The 22482-nt window shown below is 60.3% G+C and overlaps 1 protein-coding gene across 3 annotated transcripts in view; it reads right to left on the bottom strand.

Moving 5' to 3' along the window:
- Positions 1 to 131: 131 nt before the first annotated feature.
- Positions 132 to 22482, bottom strand: part of LOC115642049 (CD97 antigen-like) — a 55755-nt gene continuing 33404 nt past the window's right edge. Inside the window, exons 6-22 of one of the 3 annotated variants that reach the window (XM_030545422.1) lie at positions 19552 to 19707; positions 17986 to 18141; positions 14509 to 14643; positions 10658 to 10789; positions 9700 to 9749; positions 9178 to 9279; positions 8612 to 8786; positions 6733 to 6849; positions 6204 to 6436; positions 5761 to 5925; positions 4666 to 4857; positions 3922 to 4142; positions 3458 to 3524; positions 2913 to 3004; positions 2267 to 2435; positions 1578 to 1667; positions 132 to 1290 (exon numbers count right to left, since the gene is read on the bottom strand). In XM_030545422.1, coding sequence (XP_030401282.1) covers positions 1255 to 1290; positions 1578 to 1667; positions 2267 to 2435; positions 2913 to 3004; positions 3458 to 3524; positions 3922 to 4142; positions 4666 to 4857; positions 5761 to 5925; positions 6204 to 6436; positions 6733 to 6849; positions 8612 to 8786; positions 9178 to 9279; positions 9700 to 9749; positions 10658 to 10789; positions 14509 to 14643; positions 17986 to 18141; positions 19552 to 19707 — 2288 coding nt within the window. In that variant the 3' untranslated portion in view covers positions 132 to 1254. The remainder of the gene's footprint in view (positions 1291 to 1577; positions 1668 to 2266; positions 2436 to 2912; positions 3005 to 3457; positions 3525 to 3921; positions 4143 to 4665; positions 4858 to 5760; positions 5926 to 6203; positions 6437 to 6732; positions 6850 to 8611; positions 8787 to 9177; positions 9280 to 9699; positions 9750 to 10657; positions 10790 to 14508; positions 14644 to 17985; positions 18142 to 19551; positions 19708 to 22482) is intronic. The other 2 variants (XM_030545423.1, XM_030545424.1) reach the window with 2 other exon arrangements.

Raw genomic sequence — 22482 nt, 5'->3', positions numbered from 1 at the left:
CAATGCTGTAGGTAAAGGATGCGTGAAGAGGGGAAGCTCAGGCAGGAATAGGGAGGTTATTTTACTCTGTATCTGGCACTGGTCTGAGTGCTGCTTAACTAGTGTCCAGTTCTGGTGTCCCCACTTCTGGACAGATGCTGATAAATTGGAGAGAGGCCAGAAGGCCCATGAGGATTCGCAAACCTGCCCTGTAGTGACAGACTCCAGGAACTCAATTGGATTAGCAGAGAGACAGGGAAGGGGTGACTTGGTCAGTCTATAGCGACTTTGATAATGGGCTCTTCAGTCTAGCAACCAAAGGGCTGGATGCGAGACCCTCACACTGGAAATCGGCAGGGAGGGTAAATTAACCCTGGGAAAGCTTCCCCGGGGGTGTGGTGGATTCTCAGCCCTGGCCCCTTTCCAAATGGAGTTAGGATGTTCTGCTCTCAATGGAGCAGGAGTTAATCCAGGGAGGGCGGGGGGCCTGTTCTGCAGGTGGCTGGACTCAAAGAGGATCACCGTGGCCCCAACTGCCCTTAGGACATATCATCTAGAGGGTTAGAGCAGCGGGGGCTGGGAGTCAGGACTCCTGGGTTCTCTCCAGCCACCACACACGTGGCTCCTCGAAGCAGCTGTTTTTGTCACAAAACTTAATATTTTAGTAACTTTAAAAAGATCATTTAAAAAAAAAAAAACTGTCACCAGTGAGACACAGACAGCCAAGCCCTGGGGGCCACCGCAGGCTGGGGCCACTTGCCTCCTTTAGCTCAGGCCGTGTCGTACCATCATGGAAGCCAAGGGCAGTGGCTGATGCTGCAGTCCCTGTGGGAGGGGAGGGGTCCTCTCGGGGGGGGCGGGTTCATCACTGCTGGCTGGATTCATCTCCACTGCCCGCACTCAGCCTGGCTCAGCATCGCACCGCAGCCAGGGCCAGGGACCCGCTCGTACCGAAGGGAAAGGTGCCCCCTGTGGCCAGAGTACGTGGTGTCGGAGCTGAGCGGCTGCCCTGCTGGCCGTTGCTATTGCTGGTGATGCTGGCAGCGCGCAGGCCTGGGGCTGGTGAGCGCCCAGCGGGTGGGGGAACCTGGGCAGTATAATGGTGCCCCCCGCTGCCTGGCAGGTTCCACTGGGCAACTGTTGACACATCTGCATGCGGCGAGTCCAGGTGTGTGGTGGGTCTCTGCTCACGGGCAGGGCCAGGCCAGGGGCAGGGGGCCGGATTTTCTCATGTGCAAAGCTGCAGTGTCCAGAAATGGGCTGAGCGCAAGAGAGCTACAACCCTGATTCCTGCGATGGCTGGAGCCCCTGCTGGAAAGAGGGGAGGGGTTAGAGCAGGACTGGACCTCCACTGGTTCCTCCCCCCAGGCTGGTCACTAGTGGCTCCTCTCTCTGGCTTCAATTTCCTTGTCAGCCCAGCTCTGCCTCGTTTCTCTTCTAACACCCACCTACACCCCGGGCAGGGGGCAGTGAGGACTTGCTGGGTGGGGTCTGGCCCTGGGGGCCAGAGCAGGGGGAGCGGCAGTGGAGGTTGAGGGGGGAAAAGCTGCAGGGCAGAAGGCTCCTGTGCTGTTGTGGAGCCTTGTCCCCTCACTTACCCGCGTGGTGGTCAAGCTGGAAAACTCGGAGGACTTGGCCGCTCTCTTGAGGCCGCTGCAGCTCAGCCACCTGCGGTACTCATCCCTCACCTGGCAGGAGAAAGGAGAGGGCTGGTCACCCCACGGCACAGGGGATTTCGTGGGGGTGGGGCTTCAGAGAGTGCACATGGGGGTGGAGGCGCTGTGGGGCAGGAGTTCTGGCTGGTGGGGGGGGGAGGGGAGCCCACAGTAGGGTCCTGTGGAGCAGGAGGTGAATGCTGGCTGTGTAAGGAGCCTGGGGGTGGGGCACTGGGGGGCAGGGTATAAGTGCCAGCTGTGGGGGTGCCTGGGAGGGTACTGGGGGCCAGGGGTTGAGCGCTGGCTGTGGAAAGAGCCAGGGGGCGGGGGTTGAACGCTGGCTGTGGGAGGCGCTGGGGGTGGTTAAGCACTGGCTGGGGGGGTGCCTGGAGGAGGGTGCTGTGGGGTGGGGGCTGAGCACCAGCTGTGGGCGGCAGGCTGAGCACTGGCTGTGGGGCGATAGTGGGGGCGGGTGAGCGCTGGCTGTTGGGTTTCCAGGGGGGCACTCTGGGGCAGGGGTTGAGCGCTGGCTGGGGGCGGGATGCTGTCGGGTGGGGGTTGAGCACTGGCCAGGAGGGCGCTGGGGGGGACTGGGGGGCAGGGGTTGAGCGCCGCCTCGGGGGGGGACTGGCCTGTTTCTTGAGCAGACAGTGCAGCAGGAAGATGAAGAGCCCCTGCAGGCTGTTGAGGATGGTGAAGATGTAGGAGGCGACCAGGCTGCGCTGGTTGAACTGGAACATGCCGAAGATCCAGGTGGTGCCCAGGACGCAGAGCTGGGCGATGGCCGTGATGGTGAGCACCCTGCGGGGGAGGGGAACCAGTCACATGGCCCCGCCCCTCAACCACGGCCCACCTCCCCTCCTGCCTTGGGGCCCCGCCCCTGAGCCACAACTCCCCTCCCCCCTTGGGGCCCCGCCCCTCAGCCTCAGCTCCTGTCCCCCTGGGGTCCCACCCCTCAGTCACAGCCCACCTCTCCTCCCTCCTCAGGGCCCCACCCCTTGAGGGGTCGCCCCACCTCCCCTCTCTCCTAGGGCCCCGCCCCTCGAGTCTGAACCCCCCCCCGCATGTGACTGACATCTGCACACAGCCCCACCTCCCCAGACTCTGCCCCCCAGCCAGTAGGCGGTGGGGGAAAATGTCACTCATATGGGGCTCCCTCCGCCCACACATGGGGGGATGACATCTCGCTACTCATATGCCCCCCCAGCTCCCCCTCCCCTGACAGGGGCAGCAGGGCAGTGCCAGGGTCTCTGCTGCCCCGGGGGCCGTGCCCGATACCTGAGCTTCTTCAGCTGGCTCATGTCGGGGTTGATGTCAGCGAATTTCAGCGACAGCTTCCAGATGGTGACCACAAAGATCACGGCATTGACCTGCCGGGGGCAGGGGAGAGGCAGGTTGGGAGGGGGGCAACTGTCCCAGGCAGGGCCGCCGAGAGCGGGTTTGGGCCCCCCAGCAAGGGCGGATTGGCTAAACAGGGCTGCTGAGCTGAGCCCCGGGCCCCCTTCCGGACAGCCGTGCCCTAGTAATTTGTACCGGCTTCCCCCACCCCTCATCGGCCCTGGTCCTGGGGAGGTGGGGGAAGAGGGGAGCTATGGGATCTGCGAGCTGTGCAGCCCCTAGGGCAACCCCTTGCCTGGGCTAGGGCCGCCCCACTCCCCATAGTAACCCTACTTGGCTCCTGGAGGCTGGAGACTTGGTGGGGGGCCAGCGAGGGGCCCAGCTGCCCCAGAGCGGGGGCTGGGTGGCAGGGGAAAGAAGCAAGGGCAGCTGACAGCCAGGCCCTCAGGGGCCGGCCAGGGGGCCAGGTTGGGGGAGGGAGTTACCGCGATGATGATGCAGACAGGCGCCAGGAAGCTCCAAATGAATTGCTTCTCCAGCGAGAGCCAGCAGCTGTGGGGAGAGGGACAGACATGGGTCAGTCACTCACCTGCCAGCAGGGGGCACTGCAGGGTGGGGTCTGCCCCCCCCTGCCACTGGCAGAGTAGGGGATGGAGACTTGCCAGTCCTCCTCCCCCCCCACCTCCCTTCATGCCCGGGAGCTTCCTTGTGTTGTACAAGTGTCCTGGGCTGGACCCCTGGCCCAAGCAGCAGGAGAATGCCCCCCTCCCTCACGCTGGCCTCACCTACCCAAGGGGTCCCACCCCTCCTCTCCCCTGGTCGGCCCGATGGCAGCGGCCACCCAGATGAGCCGCTCCTGTCCCCGTGTGCTGCCTGGGCATGGGGCCCTGTTCCCCTCGAGCCCCTGGCTGCAAGCACTGGGCCTGCCCCCCCCGGGCCGGTGACTCACTGGCGCGCCGTGCCGTAGCCCTGGCTGTAGGTAGTGGCTGAGATGCCCACGATGAGGGCCGGCACGCCGTAGCCCAGCAGGAACATGTAGCGGCGCCTGAGGCCGTGGGGGGTGAAGACCTGAACCACCAACAGGTAGAGCTCGGCGCCCTCCAGGCACATCCAGCAGAAGGCGGCCAGGAAGAAATAGTGCAGGAGCCCGGCCACCACACCGCACACCACCTGCAGCCAACGGGACGTGGGACGTCAGGGCCGGGCTCCCGGCTCCTCCAGCCCCAGCCCCTGGCAGCAGGGGGCGCAGTGGGGAGTGGGGCAGGAGCACTGGCTGGGGGGGAGCTCCCAGTAGAGGGCGCTGAGGGGAGCGGGGCCCGAGGCTGGCTGGGGAAGAGCTCCCAGTGGGGGGATGCTCTGGGGAGTGGGGCCCAAGGCCGGCTGGAGGAGGAGCTGCCAGTGGGGGGCGCTGCGAGGACCAGGCCCGTGGTTGACTGGAGGGGAAGGCGCTCCCAGCAGGGGGCTCTGCGGGGAGCAGGGTCTCAACCTGGCTGGGGGGTTGCTGTGGGGAGTGGGACCTGAGGTTGACTGGGGTGTTGCTGCAGGGAGCTGGGCCTGACGCTGGCTAGTGGGGGCACTGCGGGGAGCAGAGCCTGAGGCTGGCGGCGGGGAGTGGGGCCCGAGGCTGGTGGGGAGGAGAAGCTCCCAGCAGGGGGCGCTGGGCATGAGGCTGGCGGGTGGGAGAGCCGGGTACCCTGTTGCCGGTGCTGGAGGTGCCGGTGAGGAAGACGCTGTAGGCAATGAAGAGCGCCAGGCAGAGGTGCAGGTGGATGGTGGTGCGGGGGCCCTTGAGGGTGCGGCAGAAGAGGAAGGTGACGATGGCCAGCAGCAGGCACAGCAGTGAGATCACCAGCCCCACCTTGGTGATGATGTCCAGGGTCCAGTCCTGTGCCAGGGGTGGGGTGGGGTGAGGGGGTTAGTCAGGGTCCCCCTCCCCTCCCCAAGGCAGCAGCCAAGCCGGGCTTTAGGGTACAGCTGGACTAGCCTGTCGGCCTCGCTCTGCCCCGTGGCTGGGAGAGCCCCCTAGTGGTGACACCTGCAGCCTGCAAGAACCAGTGTCTGGCTGGGTCCAGCTGCCCAGATGGATTTGATGCTGCCCAGCCTGCCCCCCACCGCCCTCCGAGGCCATGGGAAGCCGAGGGGGCTCTAGAGTCACCACCAACCAAGGGGAAGTCCCTGGCACCGATCCTTGCAGGACAGGGGTGCCAGACAGTGCGAGGGGCCGGGGCTGTTCCCTGTAGCAGAGAGCAGAGCGCCCCTGCCTGGTGGGAGGAAGCCCCTGCTCAGCAGAGAGCTGCTTTCAGATAAGACGGATGCGCTTGTGGCTAAGGTGCTGCAGCTCAGGACTCCTGGGTCCTACCAGCTCTGGGAGGGGAGTGGGATCTAGGGGTCAGAGCAGGGGGCCTGGGGGCAGGACTCCTGGGTTCACTTCCCAGCTCTGATGTCACTTCCCTGTGTCTCCTTGAGTGAGGCATTTAACCCCTCTCTGCCTCTGTGCGAAGGGGATGAGGATGCTCCCTGCCCTGCAATGCAATGGGGTGAGCCCCCTGCCCCTGCTGCCCCACAGCTTCCTGGCCAGGCACATCAGTTGCTGCTACATGGGGAGTCCCCCTGAGCGCTAGAGGAGTGGGGGGGCTGCTTGCACCCCGATCAGATCCAGGGCCCTGCCTGCCAATGGGGAATGGGTTTACTCAGGGGAAATCTGGAGTGACTCCTGTTCCGCTGGGGAGGACTGAAGGGATGAGCAGAACTAGACCAGGCCTAAGGCCCCAGCGAGGGCCACTCCTACCTCCAGCTCGTAGAAGGCCATGAGCACGGCGAAGCTGGTCAGGTGGTTGCACTGGCAGCAGGTGGTGGTGGCGTTCAACATCTGCATGGTGCAGCCATCGGTGGCCCAGCGCCTTCTGTCAGGCTCCCAGTAGGCGCAGAGGAGGCGCAGGTCGATCTTATTCTCCTGGGGACAGATAGATGCTTGGTGCATGGGGTGGGGGCAGGAGCGGGAGTTGGGGACTGGCTGGGGTCGCATGGGGGGCAGGACTCCCCAGGCCCCGAGAGGGCAGGTCGAGGAGGTACGAGGGACTGGGCTGGGGGCATAGAGCGTCAGTTTGTCCCTGGGTGGGAGGTGGATTCGCCTGCTGCCCCGGGGTGGGGGGGTGTTACTAGAGATGGGCCCAGGCTCTGCCCCCCAGCGCCCCAGGCTCTCCTCCCCCCATGCCCAGCCCAGGGTCTCACTGGCACCGGGTGGCTGAAGCAGATGCTGATGGAGAGGTCAAGTGCCTGGGGGTTCGGGTCACTGATGAAGACCGACACCACTGGAGACAGCACACGGTAATTAGGCCGCCCCGGCTCCCGCGCCCACTTCCCCGTCCGGCCGATCTTGTCCCACTCAGGCGCTTCCACCCTTCCAGCACCGTCCAGGATGGGGCTCATCCCCTCGTATGTCAGGAGCCCGGCCAGCGTGAAGCCTATGAGAGACAGAGAAGAGAGATGAAATGGAGGGCGCCCTGGGGCAGACTGGTGCCGGGGTGCTGTGCTGCTGGAAGTGCTGCCCCCAATGCCCTGGCTGTGCCCCATCCCCCTACACGCCCCAGCCTGGTGCTAGGGGGCCCTGGATTGCTGGAGGAGCCGGTCCCAATGCCCTGGCCGTGCCCCGTCCCCCTACACACCCCAGCATGGCACCAGGGGGCGCTGCGCTGCTGCTCCCAATGCCCTGGCAGTGCCCATCACTATACACACCCCAGCACAGGGGATGACCACATACCTTCATTTTTCTGCCCTGGGGCTCTGGCCCACTTTAAGTCCATCTGCGTCTTGCTTTGCTGCAGCGTCACGGTCTCTTGGCTCTGGTTCCCAGCCTGCCTGACCACCAGCCCCAGCTCTGCAACCACAATGCAAGCCAGGGCTCACAACAGAGAACATGGAGAGGACACCTGTACCTATTGGATTTCTGGGAACTGGGTGGGCAGAAGCCCACCCACTGCTAACAGATTCCACTCTCCAGCCTAAGGGGAGGATCTACAGGACCTCAGACCCCAACTGATTTTGGGGAACAACAAATAAAAGAACAGGGACAGGAGTGCAGTCAGAGGGCCATAAGAAGGGAGCCGGACGGGGACATTGAGCAGAGAACCCTGGACAGCGCCCACTGCTCCTCGAAGGCGTCAAGGGAGCCAGTGGACGCCGCCCAGAGGAACTCCACCCGGATACGTGAACGGACCAAGGATCGGAAACAAGCCCCACAGTCACCAGGGTCTCCATCGGCCAACCTCATCTCCCTGGTTGCGTAGATGGCCCTTTTAGCCAGGGCGAGAAGGAGGTTGACCAGGAGGTCCTGCAACTTTGTGGGGCCACGGATAGGGATGCATAGAGAAGGAGGTGAGGGGAAAAGTGCAGCCAGAAACGTAACAGGATATTGGTGAGGAGCCGGTATAGGGGCTGCAACCTGGCGCACGCCACGTAAACGTGCACCAGGGTCTCCCTCACGCCGCAGAAGAGGCAGGTGTCTGGGGCAGGGGTAAATCGCGCCAAATACATGCCCGTGCTCATGGCCCCATGAAGGAGTCACCAGCTGATATTCCCGGCGGGCCTTGGGACCAGGGTAGAGGAAGCCTGTAGCTAGGCAAGGTGCTTTCCTGGCTGTGGGGAGGAGGTCCCAGCTACTCCAGTCCCAGCCTCTCCCAGCAGGGGGCACAGCGAGGAGCACTGGCTGGAGGGGGAGCTGCTGTCTCCCAGCAGGGGGCGCTGTGGGGAGCAGGGCGGGAGCACTGGCTGGAGGGGGAGCTCCTGTCTCCTAGCAGGGGGTGCTGTGGTGAGCAAGGCGGGAGCACTGGCTGGGTGGGGGAAGCTCCTGTCTCCCAGCAGGGGGCACCGTGGGGAGCAGGGCGGGAGCACTGGCTGGAGGGGGAGCTCCTGTCTCCCAGCAGGGGGTGCTGTGGGGAGCAGGGTGGGAGCACTGGCTGTGGGGGAGGGAGCTCCTGTCTCCCAGCAGGAGGCGCTGTGGGAAGTGGGGTGGGAGCACTGGCTGTGGGGAGGGGGGAGCTCCTGTCTCCCAGCAGGGGGCGCTGTGGGAAGCAGGGTGGCAGCACTGGCTGTGTGAGGGAGCTCCCGTCTCCCAGCAGGGGGCGCTGTGGGGAGCAGGGTGGGCGCACTGGCTGTGGGGGAGGGAGCTCCTGTCTCCCAGCAGGGGGCGCTGTGGGGAGCAGGGTGGCAGCACTGGCTGGAGGGGGAGCTCCTGTCTCCCAGCAGGGGGCACCGTGGGGAGCAGGGTGGGAGCACTGGCTGGAGGGGGAGCTCCTGTCTCCCAGCAGGGGGCGCTGTGGGGAGCAAGGCGGGAGCACTGGCTGGAGGGGGAGCTCCTGTCTCCCAGCAGGGGGCGCTGTGGGGAGCAGGGCAGGAGCACTGGCTGTGGGGGAGGGAGCTCCTGTCTCCCAGCAGGGGGCGCTGTGGGGAGCAGGGTGGCAGCACTGGCTGTGTGAGGGAGCTTTCGTCTCCCAGCAGGGGGCGCTGTGGGGAGTGGGGCGGGAGCACTGGCTGTGTGGGAGAGCTCCTGTCTCCCAGCAGAGGGGTCTGTGGGGAGTGGGCCAGGATTGTAGACTGTGGGTGATGAAAGCCCTACTGAGGCCACGTGGCCAGGTGCTGACCTGTGCCATTGGGGGATGTGATGCTGATCATGCGGTCACGCACGGTCAGGGCCAGCGTTCTCAGCAGCGTTTCCATTATGGCCATCAGCTCCGTCGCGATCCGGTGTCTCCACTCCGCGCTCTCGCTCTGCTGCCCAACCAGATTTATCTGCTTCTCCAGAATGTCCAAGAAGCCCTGGTCAAACAAACATGGGAGGTGTTGGTGTCACAGTGTCTGAGCCCTGCTGCGCCCCCCATTCCCTGATTGCTAGTCCTCCACTTCCTTCCCACAATCCCCTTGAAAGGAAAGACAAGTTCTCCTGCCATTGACATCACTGCCTGGGAGGTCAGACTAGATGATCACAATGGTCCCGTCTAGCCTAAGAACCTAGGAGAGCCAGCTTCTTGGGCACAGAGCCCACTGGGAAGCAGGCATGGGAATTTCTGGGCAGTGCTGCTGTTTATTTATCTCCTCTTCCAGGCGCTGCATCCCTGTAGATCTCCCTGAGACTAGATCTGAGTAGGAGCAGTGATTCCTCCCCCTAACAAGAACAAACCCAGCAAGGCCCTGAATTTTGGCTTGGCACCTGCAGCTTCTCCTCAGCGTTCTGAGAGTTCATCTGCTTCAGATCTTCCAGCGCTGTGTTGCAGAGACGTCCCACTTGTGCCTGGAAGCTGCCCAGGAGGTTCTGCAGAACAAGGCCCAGGCCTGGCTCAGGAAAAGAGATCACAGAATCGCAGCCCACATCCCCCTGTCCCGAGAGGATCCCTTGGCTCAGAAGCCAAGTGCCAGAGGGAGCGTAGGCAATGCCCCGTCTGGCCCCTAGGGGGTGCATGGCATTTGCAAGGGATGGTGGGGGATGGTGGTTGCAAGCTGAAGCGTGTTGCAGCAGCCTGATGCTGCTGATCCTGGAGGGTGAGAATCACCCTGGGGCAAAGGCCTAGGCCGCTGGACTGCAGGGGCTCCAGGGACTGGCCACTGGCTCTTTGCCCAGGGGCGAGTTTGGCCCCAGAATCCTCATTGGGTGAGATCAGTGAAAAGCAACGTGGCACGTAAAGGGGAATTGGGATCTATCCCCCTTCCCCCCCAGTGTCTGTGCCCCCCTCACCTTGGCTCCGGCAGAGTTGTCATCACCCAGCAGCGGGGGGCAGGTGAGCTCTGGGGATGGAAAGGGAGGAGGAGTGAGAGATGGGCGGGGGGAATGCGGGTCTGGCTGAGTAGGTGCATGCACCAGAGCCAGGCACAGAGACCAGGACTCATTCCCCGCAGCAAGGGGCAGTACGGGCACACCCAGCCCATGTCAGTGATATGGGTGTAATAGATCCTCTCCCAGCAGGGGGAGCAGTGACACCCCACCCCCCCACACACACAGACAATTCAGACCCACACATGTGCACAGCCCCTTCTCCCCATCCTCTGCCCACCAGCCGGTCCCTGTGAAAGGATCCGTTCCCCCTGCTCGTCCTTGGGGGACTGAGTGGCAGTGGGGTGGGGTGGGGGCTGTGGAATCATCCCAGCCGTATCTCCCCTCAGCCTTCTCCCCCCAGCTGTGGGTGGTTCTGGTGTGTATTGGGGGTGGGGGGTGAATGCAGTAGGGAGCCCTGGGCTCGCCCCACAGTGGCCTCTAGTGGCCCCTAGGCACAGACTGTGCCCCCTGCTGCCTCTTCCCAGGGCAGAGAATCCAGCCATGCAGCAGGAATACAGGCACTGCTGGTGGTGGGAGACGCCTGGCCCCTGGCTGTCCTGCTCACCCCTCCCTGGCCTGGCCCCTGCTCCGCTCCCCAAGCCAGACCTGGGCATGCTGGTGCCTGTGGCTCTGAGACAACCGGAAACACCCCAGTGGACGGACAGGCTGGGCTGCAGGGAAGTGAGAGCCTTGAGGATGAGCCCTCCCCAGCCAGGGCTGAGACCCAGAGGAACCCCGTCCATGGGGCACAGGGGGGCTGGCGCACTATCCCAGTCCAGTTCCCAGCTCACTGCCCCCTTGGGCAGGACCTCTGCCTGTGTAACCCCAGGCCCTGCCCAGCCCACCAGGTGCCCCTCCATGCCCCCGCAGCAGGACCCACCTTGGCACAGGGTCGTGTTCCTGTTGGAGGGGACGTAGCCAGCCTGGCACTCACACCAGTAGCTCCCATTGGTATTGATACACGTGGCGTTGGGGCCGCAGATATCTCGGGTCTTGTTGCACTCATGGATGTCTGAGAGTGGAAAGCGGGGTGGGGTGGGGGAGAGGGTCACACGCAGCACGGCTGGGGGTGCACGGGGGCGAATGACCATGGAGACACCCCCCATTGATTGCAGGGGGCGTGATCTGTCAGTCAGTCTGTCTGCTCCATCTAACCACCCCCATACTATTCTCCTTTCTTCCCTGCTATTTGCAGGGCCCCAATCCCTGCGGTGCAACCGCTCCCTCCACCCCCCAGATCGGGGGGTCCAACCTTTTCCAGACCAGGACCCTGCAATCCCCTGCAATCCCCCCCTGCACCAGCCCTGACAGAGCGGGGTTAAGGGGGGGCCCGATAAGCCAGTTAAGCTGCAAAGGGGAAGTGACCTAGGTTGCATGCAGGGGGCTGGCTAGAAGGAAGCTCGCCTGGGAGGGGACAGGTGGGGCTTCTGGACAGCCTGAGGGCTGGGCCCAGTGGTGGGGGCCTGAGGCGAGGGGGGCTAGGAGCCCCGGAGGAAGGGTTTCACTAGCAGGCATAGGAGAGCGGGGTCTGGCTTTGAAAGGCTCCCCCAGAATGGAGATCACAGCGTGACCTGGCCGGACGGCCGAGACTCGGGGGAGCCGCGACTCCGGGAGCTGCAATGGTGGAAGAGAAGAAAGGGGGCACTGAACTGGAGCTAGTCGCCAGAAGGGGGCACCATGCTCAGCGTTACAGACCCCAGCCTGATGGGCTCCTACCCGTTCGGGATACACCCAGCCCCGCCCCTCCCATGGAGCACTAGGAGAAGGGTGGGTGGGCTGCAGCCAGGAGAGTGCAGGGGAATTGGGTGCTGTCCCTTTAATCCAGTTTCTTTGCTTTCTGGTGGCGCTCATGGGGGTCTATGGCAGAAGCCCGCAGATCCCGACATGCGGCCAGGCCCTGCACAGCTGGTAAACGGGTTGTTTGGAAGCGAGCTGGATCCAGGGGATCCCCCTATTCCTAACACTGCGCAGTGAGCAACAGCCCAACGTCCATTCCCGGACCCTGCTGTGACCCCCAGGCCCAGGGACCCGCGGGGCAAATCCACCGAGCCCTCGGATGGGTGACGCCAGCTCGACAGTCACTGCCGATTCGGCCTGTGGAAGTTGAGGCCGGAAGAGACCTGTCCAGCCTGACCCCCAGCATAGCCCCAGCCGGAGTCGCCACCCAGCGGGTCACCAATCTGGCCCCAAATGGAGGGGACTTTACTGCCCTCGCTGGCTCCTGGGGCCTTTCACCACTGTGGAGAGTCTGATCTGACAGACGGGCCCCGCCCTGCCCGGGCACAGAGAGCCCTGCCGTGATCTAGCCAAACGCTGGAGGGCTGGGCACCCGCCAGGCTGCCAACGTGGGTAGCGCCAGCTGCTGGGCAAAAGGGGATACGTGGGGGATGTTGGGACTCCATGGTGCAGCAGGGTCACTCACCCCATGCAGGGAGTGGGGTTTTCTACCTAGTAACCCGGCCTGTACGGGCAGAGACGCACTCATTCCGGCCAACCAGCCCCTGGGGAGCCTGCAGTCCTGTCTGGGGCAGAGAGATGGAGAAGCAGAGCTGGGACAAAACCCCCTTGAAGTCAGTGGTGCTGCACCAATTTACACCACTGGGGCTCTGGCCCCCGCTCTGTGACCACTTCACATACAGCAGCACTGAGTTGGTGGTGACGCATGGGGGATGGGCGCCTCATCCGTCATTCCCATGGGTTGGGGGAAGCGGTTGAGTCACTGCAGAAATGGTCATGACCGATTCTCCCGGAAATCCCAGCCAGGAACAAGGGCTGGAATTAGACATTCACTTGCTTATTAACCCAACATTTCAGCCGGCCAATCAGGAAGCAAAGAAAGACCATGGGACTCGGGCAACCAATTGTACATCAGTGACAACTTTTCAGAGCAAACAGTTTGCCAATAAAATCACAGACATTTATCCACCCAAACAGTCAAAGGGTCAGCCGGTGAACAAGCAGGCTTGGATCAGCATGCAGAGCTGTTCTGCTGACTCCCCCTGGTGTTCAGATCAACAATGGCCTATCAGTCATCATCCCTGGGGACAGATGGGTGGTGACCCTTCTTGAGGAAGTAGGGGAAGGACCTCTAAGCTCTCCCTGATATTTATTCATAATGCTTTTGCTCCTCACAGAAAACAGCAAACAAGTCAATCAGCGGGGAGAGTCCAGAGCGCTCACGGATCCTTCCCTTGGGCCGTGTTCCAGCAGCTCTTTCTCAGACTCCCCTTCTCTCTCTTACTCGTGGCAGCGTTTTGCTATTTCCCGCTATGCCCCTTCCCCTCGGTCATTATTAGCATAGAGGCAGCACCCAGTGCGCTGCACGCACACTGCCATAAAGAGCTTCTAGTCTAAACTGGCAAGAGGTGGGAGAGAAAACTGAGACACAGAATTGCCCAAGGACACCCAGTAGTAACAGAGCTGGGAATAGCCCCCAGTCCCATACCCCACCCACTAGACCTGTCTCTTTTGGCTTGTTTCTTCCGTAGAAGGCCAAGAATGTGTCTCCCCTGCGTCACCATGCAGACTGTACCCTCTGCTCCCCCTCACTGAGAGGAGCTTTATGTCTCCATGGCTCATGGCCAGGAGTGCATCAGGGCTGGAAAAAAATCCCTTGTTCCTTTGGCAGGGAACTCAACTTTTGCTCCATTGTTAAACCTACTGGAAGGCAATGGGCCTACGCCATGCCTGTGAGGGGGCTTGTACATGCCAGGCTCTAGCGAAGGCCGCTGAGCCGCGGACCAAGGAGAGAGCAAGTTTGTCCTGGTCTAGTGGCTGGTTCCCATAAGTAACTAACAGCCTTCTACAATGACTAGCTAATGGAGTTACTCCCTTAGCTCTAACAGCTGAGATCTGTGCTTTTAGGAGGCAGGTCCTAGGTTTGATTCCTGCTAATGACCCAAGCTGGTTCCTTTGTGATGCCAGCTCCTTAGCAGCTGCTGAGGGTTCGATTAATGGGATTCCAGAAACTACTGGGTTTTCTGCGCCCAAGCTGTGTTACAGGCTGATCCAACACAGAGTCCTTGGCTCCGTCTCAGCCCAGTTTGCTTTGCAAAGACCTGACCTTCCCCCACCTCAAAGCTCTGCTATGAAAGAGCATCTTGGGCTCTGATTGCAGCTGCAGGCTTGGAGGGATGTTGCAGCTCCTAATGACATCCCCAGTGCCCTACGCTCCTGCCTCGGTGGAATTAATCAGCCTGGCAAGAGACATGGTGACCTTCTCTCCCCGGGCTCAATTTCCAATTCGTAAGACAGGTTGGGAGTAAGGACAGATACTTTGCCCGGGTGTGGTGCAGAGACAGAGCGAGACCTCAGGGCAACTTGGTTAGTTTCACCATCCAGGCATGTGGGTTAGTGTCAGAGATCCTGGGTCAGCTCAGTGACGGTGCATTAACAGCATTGCCAATGCCAAGCAATCAATAAAAGCCCAAACCTTGAGCCAGGCTGCAAAAAAGTCACAAGATTTAAAAAAAAACCTCATCATTTTTAAACCAAAACCCGTTTTGGGTTCATTTTGTTTGACTCTGATTTGGGAGCTGTCGGTCACCCCAGTGTAATGTTTGGCAGTTTGGCCTCTGCCACGTGGGCCAGGCCCTAATTATGATTTTAGCCAAAGCAGAATCATGTGACTCCAGAAGGTGGGCCTTTAAGGCAAAACCATGCGTTGGCAACACTGCAGACAAGCCAGAAACATCATGCCTTTGCCACGACTGTTTCCAACTCTGGTTGTACCTGTGCAGATCTTAGCCGTATCCTTTTGACTCTTCCCAAATCCCCAACTGCATTTACACATGTAAGTCCCTGGCATGTTTATGCAGTTCCCGTGGGGTGCACAGATTGTGGCATTTCGTTGGCACTCATCAATGTCTGCAAGGAGAGAGAAAGCGCTAGGCCAGGCTGAACTAGGAGCTAGACCTTGGGCACTGGGGGACGCTGCTGGGGGATAATCCAAGCGTCCGACATGCACCATGCTCTGGGAAGATGGCGCTGGTTAGAGCCAGGAGTTCAGTGACTGGATCAGCGAACGACAGCAAGTGGCTATTGTCCGGAATGAGCCGCTCCAGCTGAGAAAGGAAACGCAGCCCTGCCGGGACACACGCCTGCTGCTTGCTAAAGCCACCAAGTAGATCTGGCGATGCCAAGTGCCGCAATATCAGTGCAGACGGCAATGCCTGAATGAGCCGTCCACCCCTGGAGGGAACAAATGGGGAGCTGCTTTGGAGGAAGGGGATAGAGACTAACATGAGGGCTGGTCTAATGCCTGGATATCAGTCAATGGGGTGACCTCCTCTGCAACCCATGAGCTGCCCTGGGCTCCCCCTTGCACACAGGGCAGTGTAGAACCAGAGGGGTTCAGAGACATGAGAATGATCAGTGGCCTGGAAAAACCCTCCGCGGAGAGAGATTGAAAAGACTGGGACTGTCACCTTAGAGTGGGGTAAGAGGGGATGTGTTAAGCGTCTATAAATGACTGATGGGAATAGAGAAGGGACATGGGGAGCTTCTGTTCTCCCCACCTCATAACATGAGAGCCAGGGCCAGTCAGGGAAGTGAGAAGAAGGGAAATTCAGAACGGAGCCAAGGAAAGGCTGTTTCACGCAATGTGCGATTAGCCTGTGGAACTCCCCACCACAGGAGTCCCTGAGGCCAAGAATTTAACAAGATTCCAGGAGTGACTGGACATTCCTATGGATGATGAGAACAGCCAGAGGGATCATAGTTAAAAGGCACAAACGTTTGGGAAGAGAGAGAAAACCTCTGCTGTGACGCTTCAGCCCAGCTGAGTATTGGAGACCAGGGCGTGAGGGCAGATTATCCCCCGGCTGCCACTGCAGGGCTCTTCCACTATCGTCTGCAGCATCTGGCTTTGGCCCGTTGGAGCCGGGATACCAGGCTAGATGGGCCTCAGCTCTGAGCCCGTCTGTACTGTGCAGGTGCCACGTTACTTGTGTCTCAGCCTGGTCGGTGCCATGGTTTTGTCTTTTCAGAGGCTGAGCTGCTCCCAGAGCAGACTGAACCTGTCAGAACCTACCAGCTGCTTCCTGCCAAGTGCTGCCTCCTCCGCCCCTCGACCCTGCGACACTTGTGGGTTCTCCTGACAGCACCAAGGCGGCTCCGTGTTTCCAGAACCTGCTTATTCCGGAAACGACGTACAATTGGGTTCTGCCCCGAAGGCTTCCCAGAGTCCATGTGGGATGGGAATGGAGCTTCCAGTGTCCTTATCCATCCCGTCCTGGTTCCATTGTGATGTTTACAGCAGGTAGCACCACAGCCGGGCCCCGTGGTGCCAGGTGCTGTACACACATCCAGCCACAGGACAGCCACTGCTCTAAAGTGCTTCCCCCAGCTCCAACCCTCTGTCTCCTGGAGAAGAAGTGCCATGCGCTGGGTTCTCGGTGGTGCGGCCAGAGCTCTCCCCTCCCTCGGGCACACGGGTGTCCCGCGGCTTCCAAACTCGCTCCGAGTTGCAGGGAGCTCTGAGATTGGTGTCTCTAGCGGCTTAAGTACACGGGGAAATTGAGGGTAACAGCTCCTGTGGAATCGCTCCCCATCCAGACAGTCTGGTCTGTACTAGTCAGTGCTCTTCCAAAGAGAACAGCGATCGCGATCAATTCCCCCTGGGGGCAAGCCCTAGGGATTCTCCACACGGCTCCCGATACCAGCTATCCCCGCACAATCCCCAGGATGCTGGCTGAGATACCTGCGGCGCTGATTTCTTCTTGTGCCTAGACCCGGCCCAGGACACTGGCTGGGGTTATCCCACGCGGCCTGGGGCTGGCACAGGAACGGCTGGGCGAGGTCTCCACCGGGGGAGGCATTTGGACCAATGGGCTCCTGAGTTCTCCCAGTGCTACGGGCCCGGTGCTCTGCGCCCCCAAAACGGGGGTGTAAAGGGCAGTTTCCATGGGAACGGCCGGCTGGGACTTGATACAAGCTCTAACTACCGGCTGAACGTCACAAACAAGGGCCTGGAACGCCCCGGCCCCTTCTCCGGTCAGGCCGCCTGGCTGCCTAAGGGGGCATAATGGCCCCCTAGCGAAACACCCTCCCATCCAGGAGGTTCCCTGTCAGTGTGGGGCTGGAAAAGGCTCTGCTCTTCCAGCCCTAAGAGAGGGGGCAGATTGGGGGAGTGGCCGAGGGCCCTGCCCTGAGGCTATTCCCTGCTCCCCAGGCCCAAAGGGGGCAGAGCGCACTGTGCTGTATGTGGACCATCCACGAGGCCCCTTCCCAGAATCAGGGGCACTAGCAGCCTGGATTCTGTGTGCTGGGGACAGCAAGGGCCCCACCCGCCTCCCCGGCACATCTCTGCAGTACAAGAAGTTTACTCCATAGGTCTGTTTATTCCCCACCCAAGCGGGTAACAAGCATGTTGTGAAACACACAAGCTGGGACGTCAGTTGTTTATCCCGGATGGTTTGTCTCAGTCTGTAACTGTTGGGGTCCATTGGCAGAGGCAGAAGTGTGGCCGTGTCACTGTAGCATCTCTGGGCGCTGGCACTGGGCTGCATTGGCGATAAACCTGGCCGAGCGCCTCGGCCTCTGAATCGACTCTGGGCTGTCTGGGCACTTCAATGGACGTCTGCCGAGCCAGCGACCCAGCCAGAGCCGGGACAGCACACGGAGCCGACAAACAGCAACCCCAGGTCCCCATCTCAGACTGCTGGAACTCGGGGGGCCTCAGGGAAGCCTGGGGCTGGGCTGGCAATGCCAGTCACAGCACATGCCCCTCACAGCGCTGCCCTCGCAGGGAGCTTGTCCCCCGAACGAGCAGCTGCGCCCCCTAGAGGCCAGAGCAGAGCATGGCTGCCTGCCCGCAGCGAAGCTCAAGCAATAGGGGACGGGGGCGAAGTCAAGAACACTTTAGCCCAATTCCCAGAGCCGTTCCCGGGGCCACTTTCCAGGCTCAGCAGGACACTAGCAGCTCAGATGCTGCGTGCTGGGGCCAGCATGGGTCCCCTCCCCTCTCCCCAGCACATCTCTGCTCCGTGGGTCTGTTTCTAACCCTGAGGGTTTATTCCCTGTCCAAGCACAGGCACAGAGGTGAGCCCAGCCCCGTGCTCTGTGGGAGCAGGTGAAGGTCATGTCTCATCACTGCCTCGCTGATGGCCTCGGGCCACTGCAGCAGCCCTGGTGCAGAGCCAGGCCTGGAACGAGCATTTGCGTCTGCAAGGGGGGGGTCTCAGCAGGTGTGGGCAGGGGAGAGCTCACCTTGGCAGCTGTCTCCACTCGCGTGCATGAAGTTGGCCTTCCCAGAGCTGGACTCGTAGCCATCACTGCAGGTGCAGTAGTAACTCCCAGCCATGTTGGTGCAGTTTGCGTGGTGTCCGCAGTCTGCCGGGATTGAGCCCTGACACTCGTCAATATCTGCAACACAAGAGGGGACGCTCTGTACAATCCTGGCAGGGAGATGTTCCCCATATCACCTCCTCGCCCCCAGCACTGAGCTGGCTGATGGGACCCAGGTGACCAGGCCCCAGTAGCTTAACAATCACAGGCCTGGATTCTCAGCGACACTCAGACGGCACTAGGCTGCTCTGGCAGGGGAACGACCACTGGAGAATCCCCCACCATGCAAAAGGGGCCACCCCAGCTGGTGGGCAGCTGCTGTCAGGGTCTTGCACCCACCCGGCTCCTAGCCATGGATGTAGGGGCTGAGGCCGGGGCCCAGCACTGCAGCTATTCCCTGCCCCCTAGGACCTATGGGGGAGGATAGGGGGTGTGGCTGGGACACACTGTGCTGTGGCTATTCTCTCCTCACCAGGGCCCATAAGGGGCAGAGCGCACTGTGCTATTTCAATGGCCCAGACAAAAGGCCCCTTCCCAGCTCAGGGGGACATTAGCAGCCCAGATGCTGCGAGCTGGGGCCAGCGAGGGTCCCCTCCCCTCTCTCCAGCGCATCTCTGCAGCACAGGGAGTTTGCTCTGTGGGTCTCTTTATTCCCCATTCAAGCGCCGGGCAAGGAGTGAGCCCAGCCTCGTGCTCTGCAGGAGCAGGCGAGAGCAGGGCCAATGAGAGGTGGGCCAAGAGGCCATTTGGCCTGGGCTGCAAGCTCAAAGGGGGCCTCAAATTTAGACACTTTTAATTTATTGGCATTTGATAAGTTTTGCAACTTGTTTTTATGAGCGTCCCTATTGGACCAAAATCAATGTGACCCACCTTCTCTAAGCTTAGAGCTGAAATTCAAGCAAATAAGAGATGTGGTTTGGTAAGACATAATTTTTTTGTTAACTGATACAGATTTTGTCATATTAAAGAGTTAAAAATGCTCATAGATATTGCGTATTTTTGCCTGCATCAGTGGCTTCAGGTGAACGCACCTTCAACGTGTTGAAGCAGGGAAAGAACTATCACCATTCAGCTATGGGACTAGAGCGTGTGAATGGGCTCCCCATGCTTAATGTCAACGGTGACATTGCACAACAGTGAGATTTTTCCTCAATAATTAGTGCATTTGCACAGAAAAAGGCTACAAAAGCATTGGTTAAATAAAACAATATTCAAATTATGTCTCACTCTTTATTTAGTGCCTTATTTTGTTTTCATGTGTCGTTATTTTGTATGTTTATTATGGCTGGAGGCCTGGACAGCTGGAAGCAGCCTGCACCTCTCTGGACCTCTGAGAGAGCCTGAGTGAGGGTCATGTCTCACCACAGCCTCGCTGAGGCCTCGGCCCCTGCCAAAGCCGGCAGCAGCCCCAGTGCAGCGCCAAGCCTGGAACAAGCATTTGTGTGTGCAAAGGGGGGTCTCAGCAGGTGCGGGTAGGGGAGAGCTCACCCTGGCAGCTGTTCTCACTCGCGTGCGTGAAGTTGGCTTTCCCAGAGCTGGGCTCGTAGCCATCGATGCAGGTACAGTAGTAACTCCCAGGCACGTTGGTGCAGTGTGCGTGGGGTCCGCAGTCTGCCGGGCTCGGGCCCTGACACTCGTCAATATCTGCAATACAAGAGGGGATGTTCTGTACAGTCCTGGCAGGGAGACGTTCCTGTATCACCCACCTGTACTGAACTGGGTGACGGGACCCAGGCCACCAGGCCCCCAGCAGCTTAACAATCACAGGCTTGACTCTCAGCTATGCTCAGGCAGCAGCAGGCTGCTCTGGCTGCGGAATGGCCACTCGAGAATACGGTGTATTGAAAACTGTGTTAGCATCACAAGCTTCCACTTAACGTCTGCAAGGGGCTTTCCTGGTCCTGCTTGCTGGCTAGGGGGCTCAGGTGACAAGCGTGTGATCTGGGTTTTCAGCAGTGTGTCTGCCAAATGGCTAACCTAGAGCAAAGTGGGGTTAGTTGTGCTCATCTGCCTTCAGGAGCAGCCTGCTTTGTCTCTCTCTGTTTGGGGTCCTCGTGTTCTAGGGTTCTGGATTCTAAGAAATAACCCCGTGTTGATCTGCAGCCTGCCAGTGAGAGGATGTGATGCTTTGTTTCTAACTGTGTGTGTGTGTGCCGTGAACATAACACAGGGAAGGGGACCTTCAGACCTCTGCTCAGCCACTGTGGCCTCTATGGGCCAAGCTCCAATGGGGCCAAGATTTGGGGAGATTTAGGAGTCCATGTGTGAAGCTGAGTTGCCCAAGGGGTGGGAAAACTGGGACTTGGCAGAAATCCCCCTCAGGTTCCAATCACAGAGGAACACACAGGCATTGCCAGCCCGGGTCAGTCCCAAGGCCCCTCTACCCAGGTATCCCATCTGCAACGAGTGCTACAGAGGAAGGTGTAAGAGTCCCGCAGCAACAGCCAGGGGATAATCTGCCCCCAGTAAGTCTCCTCCTGGTCTCTAATAGTTGGAGGTCGGCTTAAGCCAGGGGTCTCAAACTCAATTTACCTTAGGGCCAGTGCCAGTCCTCAAATCCTCCCAGCGGGCCAGTGTCACTCATGCTGCCCAGAACCCATCCCCCAAAAACTCTGTCCCCCACCTACCTAAGGCTGTGGGATGGAGTCTAGGTGAGGGAGGAGGTCTCAGATAGGGGAATGGGGTGCAGGCTCTGGGAGGGAGTTTGGGTGCAGAAGGGGTGAGAGGTTGGGTTCTTGGAGGTAATTTGGGTGGGGGAGGGGGTCTGGGGTGCAGGCTCTGGGGTGAAGTTCGGAGGCTGGTGTGTGTGTGGGGAGGGGATTCAGGCTCTGAGAGGGAGTTTGGGGACTGCACGCTTCTGCCCCCAGGCATCGCCCCCGCAGTGTCCCATTGGTCATAGGGGCACTCGGGGCGGTGGCAGCGAGCGGAGGCACAGCCCTGCCCCACCCCTGGACTGCAGAGAGGGGCCACTGGGGAGAGCAGACAGACACCACTCGGCTCCGCTGCGCTGCTGGGGCCCGTGATCGGGGAGAACCCAGGGGTGGCAGGTGGGGCCAAGGGAGAGACCAGGCCCCAAAACTGCTGGAGCCCCACTGGCCACACTGGGGAAGCTTGCGGGCCGCAGATGACCCATGGGCCAGAAGTTTGAGACCCCCGGCTTAAGTCCTGAAGTAGGAGCTTTTCCCTCCCTCACAGAATTATTGTCCATTAACTAGCACAGCTCCAGGCATTGTCGTTCCCCATAGAAACAGCCAGTCCCTCTTTAAACCTCGACACATTCACAGCTTCCATGCCGCAGTAGCAGTGAGTTCCAGAGGCTACTGCTGCCCCGGGTGGAGGAGTATTTCCTTCTATCGGCTTTGAGTTTGCCCCTTCTCAATTCAGTTCTTTCCACACACTGCCCCTTTGCTCATTGGTCTTTCTAAAGCTCGTGATTTTCTCAGATAATCTGATTTTTTTAATGCCTGGGATTGTCATCACGAGCTCAGCCACGCACTTAAGACCCTCTGGAGCCGAGTTAAGTGCGTAGCTGTGCAGGGCTGGAGCTAAGCATGTGCTTTGCTGACTCAGGGGGCTCAGAGAGCACAGACAGGGACCAGCACAAAGTGATTTAGCAGCTGGCAGCTTCCAGCGTCCCCGGTGGAGACACCAGCATGTGGGTATCCCCTGCCAGGGGACTGGCACTGGTGCATGCGCCAGCTTCACCAGCACAAAGGGGGCTCCAAACCACTGCACTGCGAGCCCAGAGAGACATCTTGGTCTGTGCCTTGGGCAAACTCCCTGCCCTGGGGGAGCGACGCAGAGCTGGACAGCCCGTGTGTCCGTGTGCCATGCTGCTGGAAACCAGGGTGTCTCAGGGAAGCCTGGGGCTGGGCTGGCAATGCCAGTCCCAGCACATGCCCCTCACAGTGCTGTCCTGGGGGAGTGACAGGGAGCTGGAGCAGAGAGAGCCTGGAGCAGGGGCGTGGTACAAGGCCCAAATCAAAGTCAGCAGAAGTGATGCTCCGAGCAAAAGTCCGTCCCTGTGGGACACTGAGCCAGAAAGAGTTAAGCATCTTGCCGGATAAATGACCCAAATTCTCCCTTTAAAGGAGCCGGGAGCTCTGCTTCTGGCTCTGGGGAAGCAGCACCGTATCGGAGCAGCTGTTTTGTTGCTGACTTGGTGAATCTAAGTATTAGAAATAACCAGCAGTTTGGGGGATTGTCGGCCCCACTCTGCAGTTTGCCCTGATGGCGCAATCTCAGTGGGGCCTCCCCAGGCACCAGTCACACCCTGTCACAAAGCAGAGGGTTGTTTGTAAGTTCACTGTCCAGTGTACAAACTCGGCACCAATATTGCCCACATTGCTACAGCACAGTGACTGTGTAACCACATCCCAGCACCAGATTCCCCTGCCTAGCGCATGATCAGATGGTTTG

Source organism: Gopherus evgoodei, unplaced genomic scaffold, assembly GCF_007399415.2.
Source record: "Gopherus evgoodei ecotype Sinaloan lineage unplaced genomic scaffold, rGopEvg1_v1.p scaffold_37_arrow_ctg1, whole genome shotgun sequence".
In the NCBI taxonomy this organism is placed as follows: domain Eukaryota; kingdom Metazoa; phylum Chordata; order Testudines; family Testudinidae; genus Gopherus; species Gopherus evgoodei.
The sequence above is the reverse complement of the archived record's forward strand: the minus strand, read 5'-3'. Positions and strand labels throughout refer to the sequence as shown.